This window comes from Bubalus bubalis, chromosome 16 (assembly GCF_019923935.1).
Source record: "Bubalus bubalis isolate 160015118507 breed Murrah chromosome 16, NDDB_SH_1, whole genome shotgun sequence".
NCBI classification, from domain to species: domain Eukaryota; kingdom Metazoa; phylum Chordata; class Mammalia; order Artiodactyla; family Bovidae; genus Bubalus; species Bubalus bubalis.
The window spans coordinates 36,027,243-36,041,585 of NC_059172.1; the positions used below are offsets into that span (position 1 = coordinate 36,027,243).

Sequence of the window (14,343 nt, forward strand, 5' to 3'; positions counted from 1 at the left end):
ATTGAGCACCTGATACTTAGCTAGTACAACCAAGGAACTGAATTTTTAAATTATATTCAATTCTAATAAATTGAAATGAAGCTTTAAATAGTCACGTGTGGTGAGAAGCACCTAATAGGTTTTTATATGCCATTGCATAGTAGTTTTGATGAGAGCAAAAATTTAACTTGATACAAATATGAATGTTTCTTTCTCAAAATGCTGTATAGCAACTTTTCAGTATTTATATACTATAAAATTTACTGGTTTTGGTATATAGTTCTATTAAGTTTTCACAGATGCATAGTCATGCAACCACCACTGATACCTAGATATAGAAAAATTATATCACTCTTTCAAATTACCTCATGCTGCCCCTTTAGTCAACCCCTCTCTCTATGCCCAACCCTGACAAGCTCTAATTTGTTTCCATGCATATAATTCTTGTTTTTCCAGAATGCCATGGGCCCTTCAGCACATAATCTTCCATGTGTGGCTTCATAGTGTAATGCATTTGAGATTCACTCATGTTGTTGTGGGTCTTTGTAGTTTATTTCTCTTTATTGCTGACTAATATTCCATCAGAGAAGGCAATGGCACCCCACTGCAGTACTCTTGCCTGGAAAATCCCATGGACGGAGGAGCCTGGTAGGCTGCAGTCCATGGGGTCGCTAAGAGTCGGACACGACTGAGCGACTTCACTTTCTCTTTTCGCTTTTATGCATTGGAGAAGGAAATGGCTACCCACTCCAGTGTTCTTGCCTGGAGAATCCCAGGGACGGGGGAGCCTGGTGGGCTGCCGTCTATGGGGTTGCACAGAGTTGGACACAACTGAAGTGACTTTGCATAGCATAGCATAGCATAGTATTCCATTTCATACCAATCTTTAACAACTTATTTAAGAAAAATTCTGATTGTTTTTGCTCCATTGTAAACATGCTGACATATATTGTTGAATATAAGATATGTCTTATTTTGTCTTTAGTGTTTATTTATATGTTCTGTAAATATATTTCATAAAAATAGTGTAGGCATATATAATGCATTGGAAGCAGGAGAGAAATATATTAAAAATAAAATAGCAAGTAAAAAGTATGATGAATTCAGTGAGCTAGAATAATAGGGAACTCTGTATAAATTTTTGATATAAATTTCAACTTTATTTCTGTCCAGAAGACTTTTCTGACATGCCCTTTATTATGTTAGAGTTTCTCACAGTATATGTGCTCTAATTACCTAATAACATTGTGTCCCTGCTATTCTACATACTTCACAAGAACCATATCATGAGAGGCCCTTTTTATACTACATCTGTCTATCTCAAGTATGCACTTAATATAGTTCATAAGATATGTCCTTTGTGAATTAATGAATGAGTGAAAAGTCTATTTTACTAAGATTGAGTTCATGCTTCTCTGTCTCATTTCTTTCAAGTAAGTCTCATTTTAAATTTCCAGAGTCACTCATTTTTGCTGAGAATAGCCAGTGGGAAAGGATGGTATTTACATATAAATCTAAACATTACTTGCTGTATAAACAGTTTATGCTGTAACTTAATCTCTCTAGATATACATTAGGATAGGTATCTCCATCTTTGCCCAGTGTGTCTGGCTATGATATAATGAGACATGGTTGGAAAAATGTTTCAAGAAGGATAAAAAGTCAAGAATGATTAGATATGGTGTACACATGCTAAGTCGCTTCAGTTGTGTCTGACTCTTAGGGACCCTATGGACTGTAGCCCACCGGGATCCACCGTCCATGGAATTGTCCAGGCAAGAAGTGAGTTGCCAAGCCCTCCTACAGGGCATCTTCCTGATCCACGGATCGAACCCATATCTCTTAAGTATCCTACATTGTCAGGTGGGTTCTTTACCACTAGCACCACCTGGGAAGCCCGTTAGATATGGTAAGAATTATTAATTTACTGCCTATAATGGAGAGACATATTCTTGTCAAAATGAGGCTAAAATTAGCTATAAGCACATAGTTCAGAATCAAGCAATCTATAGAATGGATAGATTGAGAACCATGTATTACAATCACATTTTCTGAAGTATCAGTGGAAGCAGTTGACCAGAGAAGACAGTATAGCATATTGTTTAAGACTAACAGCTTTAGAGTAAGATAGACATGGGTGAATACCAGTTCTGTAACTAGCTAACTTTTACAGTTATTCAAAACCTCTTTGACATTCAATTTCGTCAACTGTGCAATAATGGAGAATAATACTTAACCCATAAGCAAGATAATAAATAAATACAACAATGTGTTTCAAATGTTAGTGTTATTTTTGGCAAGTGTTATGAGCTCATCAAATGCTAGTTTAATTATGCTTAGAACAGTAGATGGGCTGCAGATGTGATTCAGATAATAAGATGGCTTCTTAGAAAGGGATCCTGAGTAAGAGGAGGAACACAGGAATGACAAGGAGGACAAGATTTGTTAGAAAGAGTACATATTGGAGCTGAGAACATAGGGATGACTCTCTCTGCACTCTCCTGAGCCTGCTCTGACATCAGGGAGCATCCCGGGCTAAGAATCTGTAGCCTAAGGCAGGGTGAAGAGGAATGGTTGCAGTTTTCTGACCCAGGCAGGCAGATTTTGAAGACACCCGTTACTGTCAGCCCCCAGGGCCAAGGCTTTGCTTACAGCCCCTGATATATGGAATTTGCCTGGGCCTGGGAGCAGGGTTGGAAGCGTGTCAGGGAGATGTGTCTGAGCTGTTGGAGAGGAATATAGTCTTATGGGCACCATAACTCTTGATCCAACCAGTTCATTCATCAGCCCTCTGTTGCCTGGCGACTCTTCTAATCTTCCTATAAAGCCCCCACTCTTGGGAGCTGGCTTAGTGCCTGCTCTGTGGTGGGACTGAAGAGAAGTTGGTGCTATTTCCTGATGACTTGAACAGGTAAGAAGAATACATTAGTGGGTTGGAACAGAAGGGAAGGGATTAAAAAGTGAGAAATGCTAGGAGAAAGAGGGAAAGAGAAGATCAGTGAAGTGATGGAAACTATAAAATAAGGGAGGATGAAGAAACAGAGGGGTGTGATGGAGCCTTGAAGAAATTGAGACAGGAAAATGACATGAGGGAATGGGAGGAAGGAAGAGAAAAAGGGATAGAACTCATAACTCTCTGCCTGTGGTCAAGATCATTTAGAAATCAGTCAACAATAATTAAAGATTTGTGTTATTCCATATCCTCCTTTATGTAGCTAGCACTAAGAGAAGAAAATCAGGCATTTCCAAACCTTTAAGAAACTCACGCTCAAGGCAGAAAAAGGAGATGGTGCTTGCATATGTAACTTACCGATCAATATCAACCATACCTCATTATTGAGTCAAATGTAAGATTCAACCCCAAAGTGGTACAGAGAAATGGAGGCGAAGTTTCAGGTTAATATGGCCTGGATATGTCATGACAGGGTTCCAGATTGTGGAAAGAATATATTTTAGTGTTGAGAAATGAATAGAAGAAGGTGAGGATTGGTCTATACTTTACTGATGCCAGTAAGCAGTGATGCTGTCCTTTGGATCACTACTTTATTTAGTTGGGTGGATCTTATCCAAGTCATTCAATCTAGCTTTCTGTATGTGAATGGACAGATGTTACCTTCTGCCTGACCTGTCAGGTCGACAACTGGTGCTATAAAGCACTACCTACTCTTCTTGTTAGTAGGTCGTAGGGTGAAAATCTTGACAAAATTAGGTGCTGAGCTTTGTCCTATAACTTGTTCCAGAGTGCATGGGCTTACGTGAGCTGGAGAGAAAGCCTTCTCCTTCTCCTGCCTACATATCCCTATCCCATTGGAAATTATTTTTCCAGTAGCATAACGAACTGAAATGCATCTCCTTTCCTCCTAACCCCTCATATCATCCCATATTATCTTTTTGTCCTTTATAAGATACATTTCAAATAAGAGAAGATAATTGATGTCTGATTTTTGGTCATCTTTTGATTACATTCCCATTCTAAAACTCCTCTCTACATCCACCAGCACATGGAGGTATACACAATACAAATATATGTGGACATCCATGCATATTTTTACACTGATTGACTCCACAAATATTCTTTAAATAAGCCATAAGGACATTGTTCTGTGTTTTACTTATTTCTCATCTCTATACTTCCTCTAAGTCACATACTAGTATATAATGGAAACTGTTCTTTCATTTTCAAGGAAGAATATCACAGTGTTCAACAGTTTAACTTCTCTCATAAGCCTGATTTCTCAAATCGTCTATGGTTTAATAAAAAATGGTTTAATGGATTTTGCAGTTAGTAAATTTGGCTTTGAATTTTGAATGTGTATGTACAATTTTACCTTGTCAGTTTCATTTCCTTTCTCTAAAATAGAAGAATAAACATCTGTATCAATTTTTCCTGGTATTATATAAAATTACATATAAATTGGCTAACAAATGGTGACACATATAAAAGACTTTAATTCTTTTCCTTTTCTCTTAGCTTACTCTCCTTCTTCTCCCAATCAATAAGAGGATTAATTACTCTCCTTATGCTCCCCATATCTATGGAAACAATTTGCCCTCAAAACTTCCAGTCTCAATTTGTATTTCTCTCATCTAGTCTTTATCTGGAGAAGGCTATGGGACCCCACTCCAGTACTCTTGCCTGGAAAATCCCATGGATGGAGGAGCCTGGAAGGCTGCAGTCCATGGGGTCGCTGAGGGTCGGACATGACTGAGGCGACTTCACTTTCACTTTTCACTTTCATGCATTGGAGAAGGAAATGGCAACCCACTCCAGTGTTCTTGCCTGGAGAATCCCAGGGATGGGGGAGCCTGGTGGGCTGCTGTCTATGGGGTCGCACAGAGTCGCACACGACTGAAGTGACTTAGCAGTCTTTATCTATCTCTCTATTATCTATCTATCCACCTGTTAAAACACCTAATGAAAACTAGTTTATCTGAAGTTTTATCACCATGCTTTGTCTCTGGAGAAAATATAAAGATGAACACATATGTTTTATGTCCAGAGCCAGAATTTTAGAGGAAGAAAGAAATGTGATCAACCAATAGAATACTAATGTAATAAAAAGCATATGTAAAGCACTGTTGAAAGACAGTCTGTAGATCGAGCCCCTTTATTGAAGAGAGATTCCAGGATGGTTATCACAGAAAAGGAATTCACTTTTAATATCTTTGCTTATCAAATTGAAAAGAAATTGTCACTAGTCTTCCTGATTCTTTGTGTTTTATTCTCAATCAACTATAATATAACAATACTAAATATTATAGCAGAAAAAGCAATTAATGTTTTTTTTCCTTTGGTGTAACAAGTAATTTTATCTGTAACTATCTAGAGTAGATTGAAGGATGGGAAGAAAATAACCAGCAATCCCTCATATATCTTTATAAAACAACTGGAAGGATCTGCTACTCACAAATTCCTTGAATTTATTCTGTCACTGGGGCAGAAAGCCTACACTAGTGAAAAATAAGAGTAAGAATATTATGATTGGCTATATCTCCACAATGGTTAGGCTAGGTATATCATTCCCTTTTTTTTTTTCTTGATAACTAAATGTCCCAAGTAAAAAATTAAAATGAGCAATGACATTAGAGCTTATTGAAAGTGTCTTAAATAGAATTGCAGAGCTTATTGAAAGAGTCCTAAATAGAATTGCAATGCTTGTCTTAAATATCAGTTACAGATTCTGCCTCCCTTATGACATCATCTGTGTGTGTGTGTGTGTGTGTGTGTGTTTGCAGCTATTATTCTATGGGCTTTATCACTCAGCGAGCTACCTGATATTCCAGTTTATGATAGCACCTCATCCTGTCTGTCTCTGATTGTCTCTCTTTAAGCTCTTAGTCCCTACTTCCATTCCATTAATGCTTTTTACAGTCATTCATTTCATTTTGCTGAGGACCTCTCACATTTTTTTATACAAATATTTTGTCTAGCCTTACCCACTATCCCTAGATTGCTGCTGCTGCTGCTGCTAAGTCGCTTCAGTCATGTCCGACTCTGTGTGACCCCATAGGCAGCAGCCCACCAGGCTCTGCTGTCCTTGGGATTCTGCAGGCAAGAACACTGGAGTGGGTTGCCATTTCCTTCTCCAATGCATGAAAGTGAAAAGTGAAAGTGAGGTCGCTCAGTCGTGTCCGACTCTTCGCGACCCCATGGACTGCAGCCTACCAGGCTCCTCCATCCATGGGATTTTCCAGGCAAGAGTACTGGAGTGGGGTGTCATTGCCTTCTCCAATCCCTAGATTAGTATGCTTCAAATCATGTATTCTAGAATATGATTTGAAATTTTTCACAGGATTCTTTAGGACAATCTACTCACAGTGAGTTGGTTACAAGTTACATGGTAGAGACCTGTGGGAAGGAGTCGAAAGAAGTACTAAAGTGTAAGCTTGGAGAAAAGGAAGACAGCATCTTGTTTTTTTCAGTAGACCATGAACAGGATTCAGAGAAACAGAATTAGAGCACAAGATGATGTGGAGTAGAGGAGAGAGGAATTAAGGAAGCTACTCCATTAAAGGAAAAGAAATAAAGAAGCTCTGATACCTAAAGGACATTTCTAATAGAGTCCACTAGGAGAGAATGGCTAATAACTCAGGTACAAGGGTATTTCTGGATATAAAATCCAAGTCCATCTTCCAGCAAGAACATTATGAAGTATGCTTTCACAGGTGCCCTTAAGAAGTGCCCTTAAGCACTTCTCCATTATTTCTATAACAACTCATATAGCTTGGAGACTTTTTTTCTTGAGTGCACCACACAGCATGCGGGATCTTAGCTCCCCAACCAGGAATGGAACCCATTGTTCCTGCAGCAGAAGCTCATTAGTCTTAACTGCTGGACCACCAGAGAAGTCCCAGCTTGGAGATTTAATACTAAGACCCAACAGTTGTAATCATAGTTGTTGTTTTGTTGGTGTGTGTACATGTGTGTGACATGTCTAAAAGTATTTCCTACTTCAAGTCAGGGCTGGTCTGGGCAGTAGGGTGGGATGAACCTAGAGAAATATGAACCTAGAGATATTGATGGTTTTAATTGGGAGATGGTAGAGAAAGAAAAACAGGGTCAAGTCTGATAAGAAAAAATTTAAGATACTGGAGAATTATGTGATAGGTATCATAATTAAATTGGAGGTTTTGAATACAGAGACATGTGTAATTTGGGCAGTTTATAGAAGAGTTAGTGCTTGAAAAAGGATCAATATGACAAATAATATATCTCTTTTTTCAGAGCATGTCCTCAACCCACCATGATGATTTTCAATAACACCACATCCTCCCCTTCAACCTTCCTCCTCACTGCATTCCCTGGGCTGGAACTAGCTCATGTCTGGATCTCCATCCCTGTCTGCTGTCTCTACATCATTGCTCTCTTGGGAAATACTATGATCCTGTTTGTCATCTTTGTTAAGCAGCGTCTCCACAAGCCCATGTACTATTTCCTCTCTATGCTGTCAGCTGCTGATTTGTGTCTGACCATCACGACCCTCCCCACTGTGCTTGGGGTTCTCTGGTTTCATGCCCGGGAAATCAGCTTTAAAGCTTGCCTCATTCAAATGTTCTTTGTACATGCTTTCTCCTTCCTGGAGTCCTCAGTGCTGGCAATTATGGCTTTTGACCGCTTCATGGCTATCTGTAACCCACTGAAATATGCCACTGTCCTCAAAGACATGATTATCATGGTGATCGGACTATTCATTTGCATACGACAACTAATTTTCATCTTTCCCATGCTTCTAGCCTTGAAGACTGTATCTTTCCAGGAAAGAAAGGAGCTTTCCCATCCATTTTGTTACCACCCAGATATAATCAGAGATACACATTCCAACCCCTGGATCAACAGCTTTTGGGGCTTGTTTCTTCAGCTCTACATGACTGGTACTGACTTAATGTTCATTCTTGTCTCCTATGTCCTGATAATCCGTGCTGTCCTGAGCATCGTGGCCCCCAAGAAGCAAAAAAAGGCTCTCAACACTTGTGTGTGTCACATCTGTGCTGTCACTATTTTCTATGTGCCAATGATCAGCCTGTCCTTTACACACCGCCTCCTTAGCTCTACTCCGAGGGTGATCTGTAGTATTTTGGCCAATGTGTATTTGCTCTTACCACCTGTAGTGAACCCTATCATTTACAGCTTGAAGACCAGGACGATCCGCCAGGCTATGCTCCAGCTATTTCAAACTAAAGGTTCATGGAGCCATAATGTGAGGGGTCTTAGAGGATCATGGGACTGAAGGGGAGAAATTGTCAGTACATAAAGTATATTTAAGTAGGAGAGGGATTTATATCCATGTCATCCTCAGGCACTGCAGTTACTAAGACAATTTCAGTTAAATTATAGGAGTAGGAAGATGAGAATCCCGCAAATTTATCAAAGAGTTCAAACAAATAAACAATATTCAAAACCAAATTAATTGTGTATTAGTCCCTCAAACATTTGGGGCTTCCCTGGTAGCTCAGTTGGTAAAGAATCTGCCCGCAGTGTGGGAGACCTAGGTTTGATCCCTGGGTTAGAAAGATCCCTTGGAGGAGGGCATGGCAACCCACTCCAGTATTCTTTCCTGGAAAATCCCCACGGACAGAGGAGCCTGGTGGGCTAGAGTCCATGGGGTGGCAAAGAGTCAGACATGACTGAGCGACTAAGCACAGCACAGCACAGCCTTCAAACAGTTAAAACCACTATGTGGACTTTTGTGCATATTAAAAGCACAGAAAGACTAAACACACAGAGAATGAAGTCATCTTCATCCATCCAGTTAAACAATTTAATTATCTGCTTAAAAATGATAATTCTAAGGACCAAAATAAATGACAATAATTTTATTTTTCATTCACTGAACCAAACCATTTATTTCTGTGGTCAAATTTCCCAGTGGTAATTGAAGATTTTTGGTTGAGCTGGTAAACAGAAGAGTTACATGTGTGTGCAAAGGTTCACACATAGAAATTTGTAATTTAAACCTAGGTAATTATTGTACACTGGCTTCATTTCTTAGATCACCTCCAGAGGCCACTGCCTCCTTCTGGATACATGCCCTAAATTTCTCTTTTTGTTTTCTCCCTTTAATCTTTTTCTTCCTTAACAAAAATGAAACTTTCCAAGTTCTGATTTGTTACAACTCCAATGACTGCAATTTATAAAATCACACATTGCCTTTTATTATTTTCCTACTGCCTTGACAGTTTAATGTAGTTCTGATTCTGATTCTATGCCCCTCTTCAGTATCTACTGTGCCCCAGGACTGAAACTTCTCTCTATTCACCTTGGTTTCTTGAGTTCTTAATTTTCTCCCTAGCTGTTAGGCTCCTTGACCTTTTTGTGTACTTGTTACCATAGAAGTGCACAGTGGTTTTGATACTTTTTAATATGACACATGTGGATTACCTCTATTAACAATATTTATTTTGTGAAAAAGTAAAGGAGTATGTCAAGGCTGTATATTGTCACCCTGCTTAGTTAACTTCTATGCAGAGTACATCATGAGAAACGCTGGGCTGGAGGAAGCACAACCTGGAATCAAGATTGCCAGGAGAAATATCAATAACCTCAGATATACAGATTGTACCACCCTTATGGCAGAGAGTGAAGAAGAACTAAAGAGCCTCTTGATGAAAGTGAAAGAGGAGAGTGAAAAAGTTGGCTTAAAGCTTAACATTCAGAAAACTAAGATCATGGCATCTGATCCCATCACTTCATGGGAAATAGATGGGGAAACAGTGGAAACAGTGTCAAATTTTATTTTGGGGGGCTCCAAAATCACTGCAGATGGTGACTGCAGCCATGAAATTAAAAGATGCTTACTCCTTGGAAGGGAAGTTAGGACCAACCTAGACAGCATATTCAAAAGCAGAGACATTGCTTTGCCAACAAAGGTCTGTCTAGTCAAGGCTATGGTTTTTCCTGTGGTCATGTATGGATGTGAGAGTTGGACTGTGAAGAAAGCTGAGCACCAAAGAATTGATGCTTTTGAACTGTGGTGTTGGAGAAGACTCTTGAGAGTCCCTTGGACTGCAAGGAGATCCAACCAGTCCATTCTAAAGGAGATCAGTCCTGGGTGTTCTTTGGAAGGAATGATGCTGAAGCTGAAACTCCAATACTTTGGCCACCTCATGCGAAGAGTTGACTCATTGGAAAAGACTCTGATGCTGGGAGGGAATGAAGACAGGAGGAAAAGGGGACGACAGAGGATGAGATGGCTGGATGGCATCACCTACCGGATAGATGTGAGTCTGAGTGAACTCCGGGAGTTGGTGTTGGACAGGGAGGCCTGGCGTGCTGCAGTTCATGGGGTTGCAAAGAGTCGGGCATGACTGAGCGACTGAACTGAACTGAGCCTCAGTATAGAGTTGACAGGATATTGAGAGAATTCTCCGAACTTTTGTTTCACACAAAGGGTTATGAAATCTTAATTCCACTCAGAAATTCCTGTGTAAGCTCAATGGACCAAAGGGATAATCTGATCTGAGCCACTTATCTCCTCCCTCTAAGCCAGCTTCCTATTTCTAGTAGACATGGAGTTGTTGTTGTTTAATCTCTAAGTTGTGTCTGACTCTTTGTGACTCCATGGACTGCAGCATGCCTGGCTCCTCTGAACTCCCCTCTCTCTCAGAGTTTGCTCAAATTCATGTCCATTGATTCGGTAATGTTATCTAATCATCTCATCCTCTGCCGTCCCCTTCTCCTTTTACCTTCATTTCCCCCCATAATCAGGGTCTTTTTCAATGAGTCAGTTCTTCGCATCAGGTGGCCAAAGTATTGTAACTTCATGGATCACAGCGTTGTAGTGGTGATGCAGCTTGCATAACTCAATGAAGTTATGAGCCAGGCTGCACAGAGCCATCCAAGATGGATGGGTCCCACTGAAGAGTTCTGACAAACCGTGGTCCACTGGAGAAGGAAATAGCAACCCACTCTGGTATTCTTGCCTGGAAAACCAGACAGGGAACCCCACTCCCAAATTGTGGTGTGTTTGCCTCAGCTTTCTGTTCAGCTCAAGCACTAACAACCCTGTAACTCTGCTTTGCCCAAACCCCAACCCGCTTTTCTCTAACCATAAGCAATGATATCCACATATTGTTTATAGTGAATATTATCTGTATGATTTCCTTTTTATACAGAATATTCAGATTTTTTTGATATCTCACTGGAATCACTTAAATGTCACACAAACATGTATGCCTGAAGCCAGTATTTTATGTGGAGAAAAATCAATGTATGAGCATACAGAAAGTAGTGCAAATGGAAATAACATTTGTTTTTTTAGACTCCAAGACCAGCATCACAGCACAGAAGCTCTTTTGGCCTTGTGTATTTTGTGGGAAACCTTTATATTTCATCATACCACAATCAGTATTTCAGATTTCAATGTTCCATCTTCATGTTGCTGCCAAATGTCTCTTTGGTTATAACCCCTTCGATGGGATAGAATATAAGTATTATGTAAAAGTTCAATAGTCCCAAGGTATAGACATAAAATATCTATACCTCATCAAAGAAAAAAGGATTAATAATGGAAGACATTTTTATTAATCAGGCAGCCTATTAGTAAGCCCAGAATGAAAAAAAAAATCTTAAGGAAAGAGACTTAAGTCAGAGAATTTTGTGAATTTAGGTAAGAATTGTAGGAATGGGGTGAGGCAGAAAAACTGTCACAGAACTGGGCATGTTCTAGATGAGGTTACACAGTACTCTTTGAGGACTCCAGGGAATGACGTAAAATACCAAACAATGTTTTTCAATATTTATGTTTTTGAGTCCAGATATTACTCCACCTAAAGAGGAAAGAGGGCTTGTATAGCAGCTATGAAAGGCTGGTGGAAATGAAGAACTATGAAACAAGAAAGAAAAATATTTCTCTTTAAAGAGCATTTTGATATTTGGCAAAACTAATACAATTATGTAAAGTTTAAAAATAAAATAAAATTAAAAAAATAATAAATAAATAAAGAGCATCACACTACAGCAGAGACTATCACTCTGAAACCATCCTGTGGCAGAGCAGACAGCCCACACCACACCCTAAGCTAACCATCCAAACATTCCTTCACCAGTTCTTACCAAAATCAATGGCTTTTTAATTGCTTATTTGGAAGAGATTTCTAAGTTTTTTTTTTCCTTTTTTTTTTTTTTTGTAGATCCAAAACACTTCACAATTCATATATTTAAAAACATCTTGAAAAATACATATATATATATATTTAAAATTTTCATGTTTGGTACCCAAATGTATTAGCAGCAAACAACAAAGCTAACATGAACTGTTGTGAATATACTTGTGGACATTATTTATTTCAATTGTGTGAATATTAACACATTTCACTTCAGTAATGTAACTGTGTTAGAATACAGGATAATGCCCCAAGTGTTACAGGGCCTTTCTAAAGTATAAAAAATTCTGAGTTCTGAAGGTTTTAGGTGAGCAATTATAAAAATGTGTAATCGTTCTTCCAGTTTTATGATGGTCAGTATATAAAGCAGCCTGCTATATGTGTTAATCTTTCATTCCTCCGAAGGTACTTTTCATAATCAACTCAAAATTCAATTGCTCAATACCAAAACTGTCTGCTCAGTGTTGAAACACTTCATCAGTGTACTCTATAGTAGTTGCTATTAGTAGATGACTTTGCATTTTGGTGTTATTTCAAGCAATGCATTTAATATATTTGGGATTTTCTTAAAAAATTATAAACATCATATATATGTATATTTATATATAATTAAACTTTTGTGAATGTGTTGGGAAATACAGAAAAGTATTTAAAAGATAACAAAAATCATTCACAATTCTACCATTGAGAAATATTATATGATCTATGACCTAAACTCTTTTTAATAAGCCAACGTAGTACACACACAACATATATTTATGAACCAGGGTAGTAGTGAATATTTCAACATATATTTCTACTTGTAGATTTGCCTGATGTTACTCACTATTCCTCATTAAATCATATTTTATATTAGATTAACTTCCTTTAGGAAGCTTTCCTCTGATTCTTCACTAAAAAAAGCAAACTGCCATTCTTTTGTGATTTCTTATGTTCATGCTTAAGCTTACTGTACTTTACTCAATGAACTTAACTATTTGTTCGTTCTCCCTACCACCAGACTATAAGCTTGAGAGTAGGCCTATGTTTTATTTTCATTTAATCCTAAACATCTAATTTAGTGTTTAGCAAATACTGCTTAGTTCTGACTGCTGTGTTGTATGGGTGAATAATATTTAATATTATTTGTCTATCCTGGTTTATATTATACTTCCTATTATTTAACATTTCAGTATTGTATAGTATTTTTATCATAGAAAATAATTCTCAAAATATATTCTTATAAATACATATTTGACCACACATAGAATGTGAATTGTTAAATTGAATGGATTAGTTTGTAGGCTCTGGAAACACACTGCCTGGGGTAGATTCAAGTTTTTAACACCATAGTTCTGTGTTCCTGGATAAGCTAACTGCTCAAAGCTTTAAATTCTTAATCCCCATAACAGGGGGGAACTCATAAAATCTACCATGCTCTTGCAAAAATTAATGGAGTTAATGCAGGTAAATATTTAGCCCAAAGTCTGGTACCTGGTAAATGGTGAATGTTGCATATATCATATTATTATCTTCTAAATTGCAATGATTTAAAAGCCTTTCAAATATCTAATTGCTTTTCATTTTTCCTTTCAGCTTTTACATTTTTCTTATTTCTTTAGAAAATTGTTCCCATCCAGACGTTAATTTATTTACTTATATTAAAGTAGATTTAAAAGTTAGCTTTGAACATACTTATTCATTTATCTTATTTTTGTGTGTGATTAAAGATCACAAACACATGTGTAGTTTAAATAGGTGCTGATTTTTTCTACCATAATTATTTGAATAGTCAACCTATTTCAATATTGTTTTGATATTTCTTAATTATATATTGTTGTCATATCATGTATGGTATATTGAAGTGTGTTTTTTATATTTCCTTGTTTTTCCCATTGATTCATTGACCAAACTACACAGAATTTATAGCTGAGTAATAGTTGTTCTTACTATAAAAAGCCTTGTTACAATTTTTATTTATTATTATCATACTCTTCAGTTTAATCTTATACATCTATTTTTGGAATTATTGGGTAAATTTCTAAATATGCTACTGGGAGCTTGATTGAAAATGCATTAAACCTGTATGGTAATTGAGGAAAAGTGACAAACTGAAACGTATTTACTCTTCTGATCAAGAAACATTTATTGACATCTTATGACTTGAGTTATTGTAAAGATTTGAATTTCTGAGTTGAGAGTAAACACTAAAAAGAGAATAAGTATTATTTCTCATGTTTTTCACGACAATGTATTTGCTCTTTCTTGTGGTTAAACAGAACA

The 14,343-nt window shown here is 37.7% G+C and overlaps 1 protein-coding gene across 1 annotated transcript; it reads left to right on the forward strand.

The window, feature by feature from the left end:
- The first annotated feature begins 7,202 nt into the window (after positions 1-7,202).
- Positions 7,203-8,207, forward strand: LOC112579485 (olfactory receptor 51T1-like). Its single transcript, XM_025265930.2, has one exon. The coding sequence runs from the start codon at positions 7,224-7,226 to the stop codon at positions 8,205-8,207; it is 984 nt and encodes a 327-aa protein (XP_025121715.2). The 5' UTR covers positions 7,203-7,223.
- Positions 8,208-14,343: the final 6,136 nt, after the last annotated feature.

Excerpts from the sequence above, each read along its gene's own strand:
- LOC112579485 (XM_025265930.2), top strand. The coding sequence starts at position 7,224 with ATGATGATTTTCAATAACACCACATCCTCCCCTTCAACCTTCCTCCTC.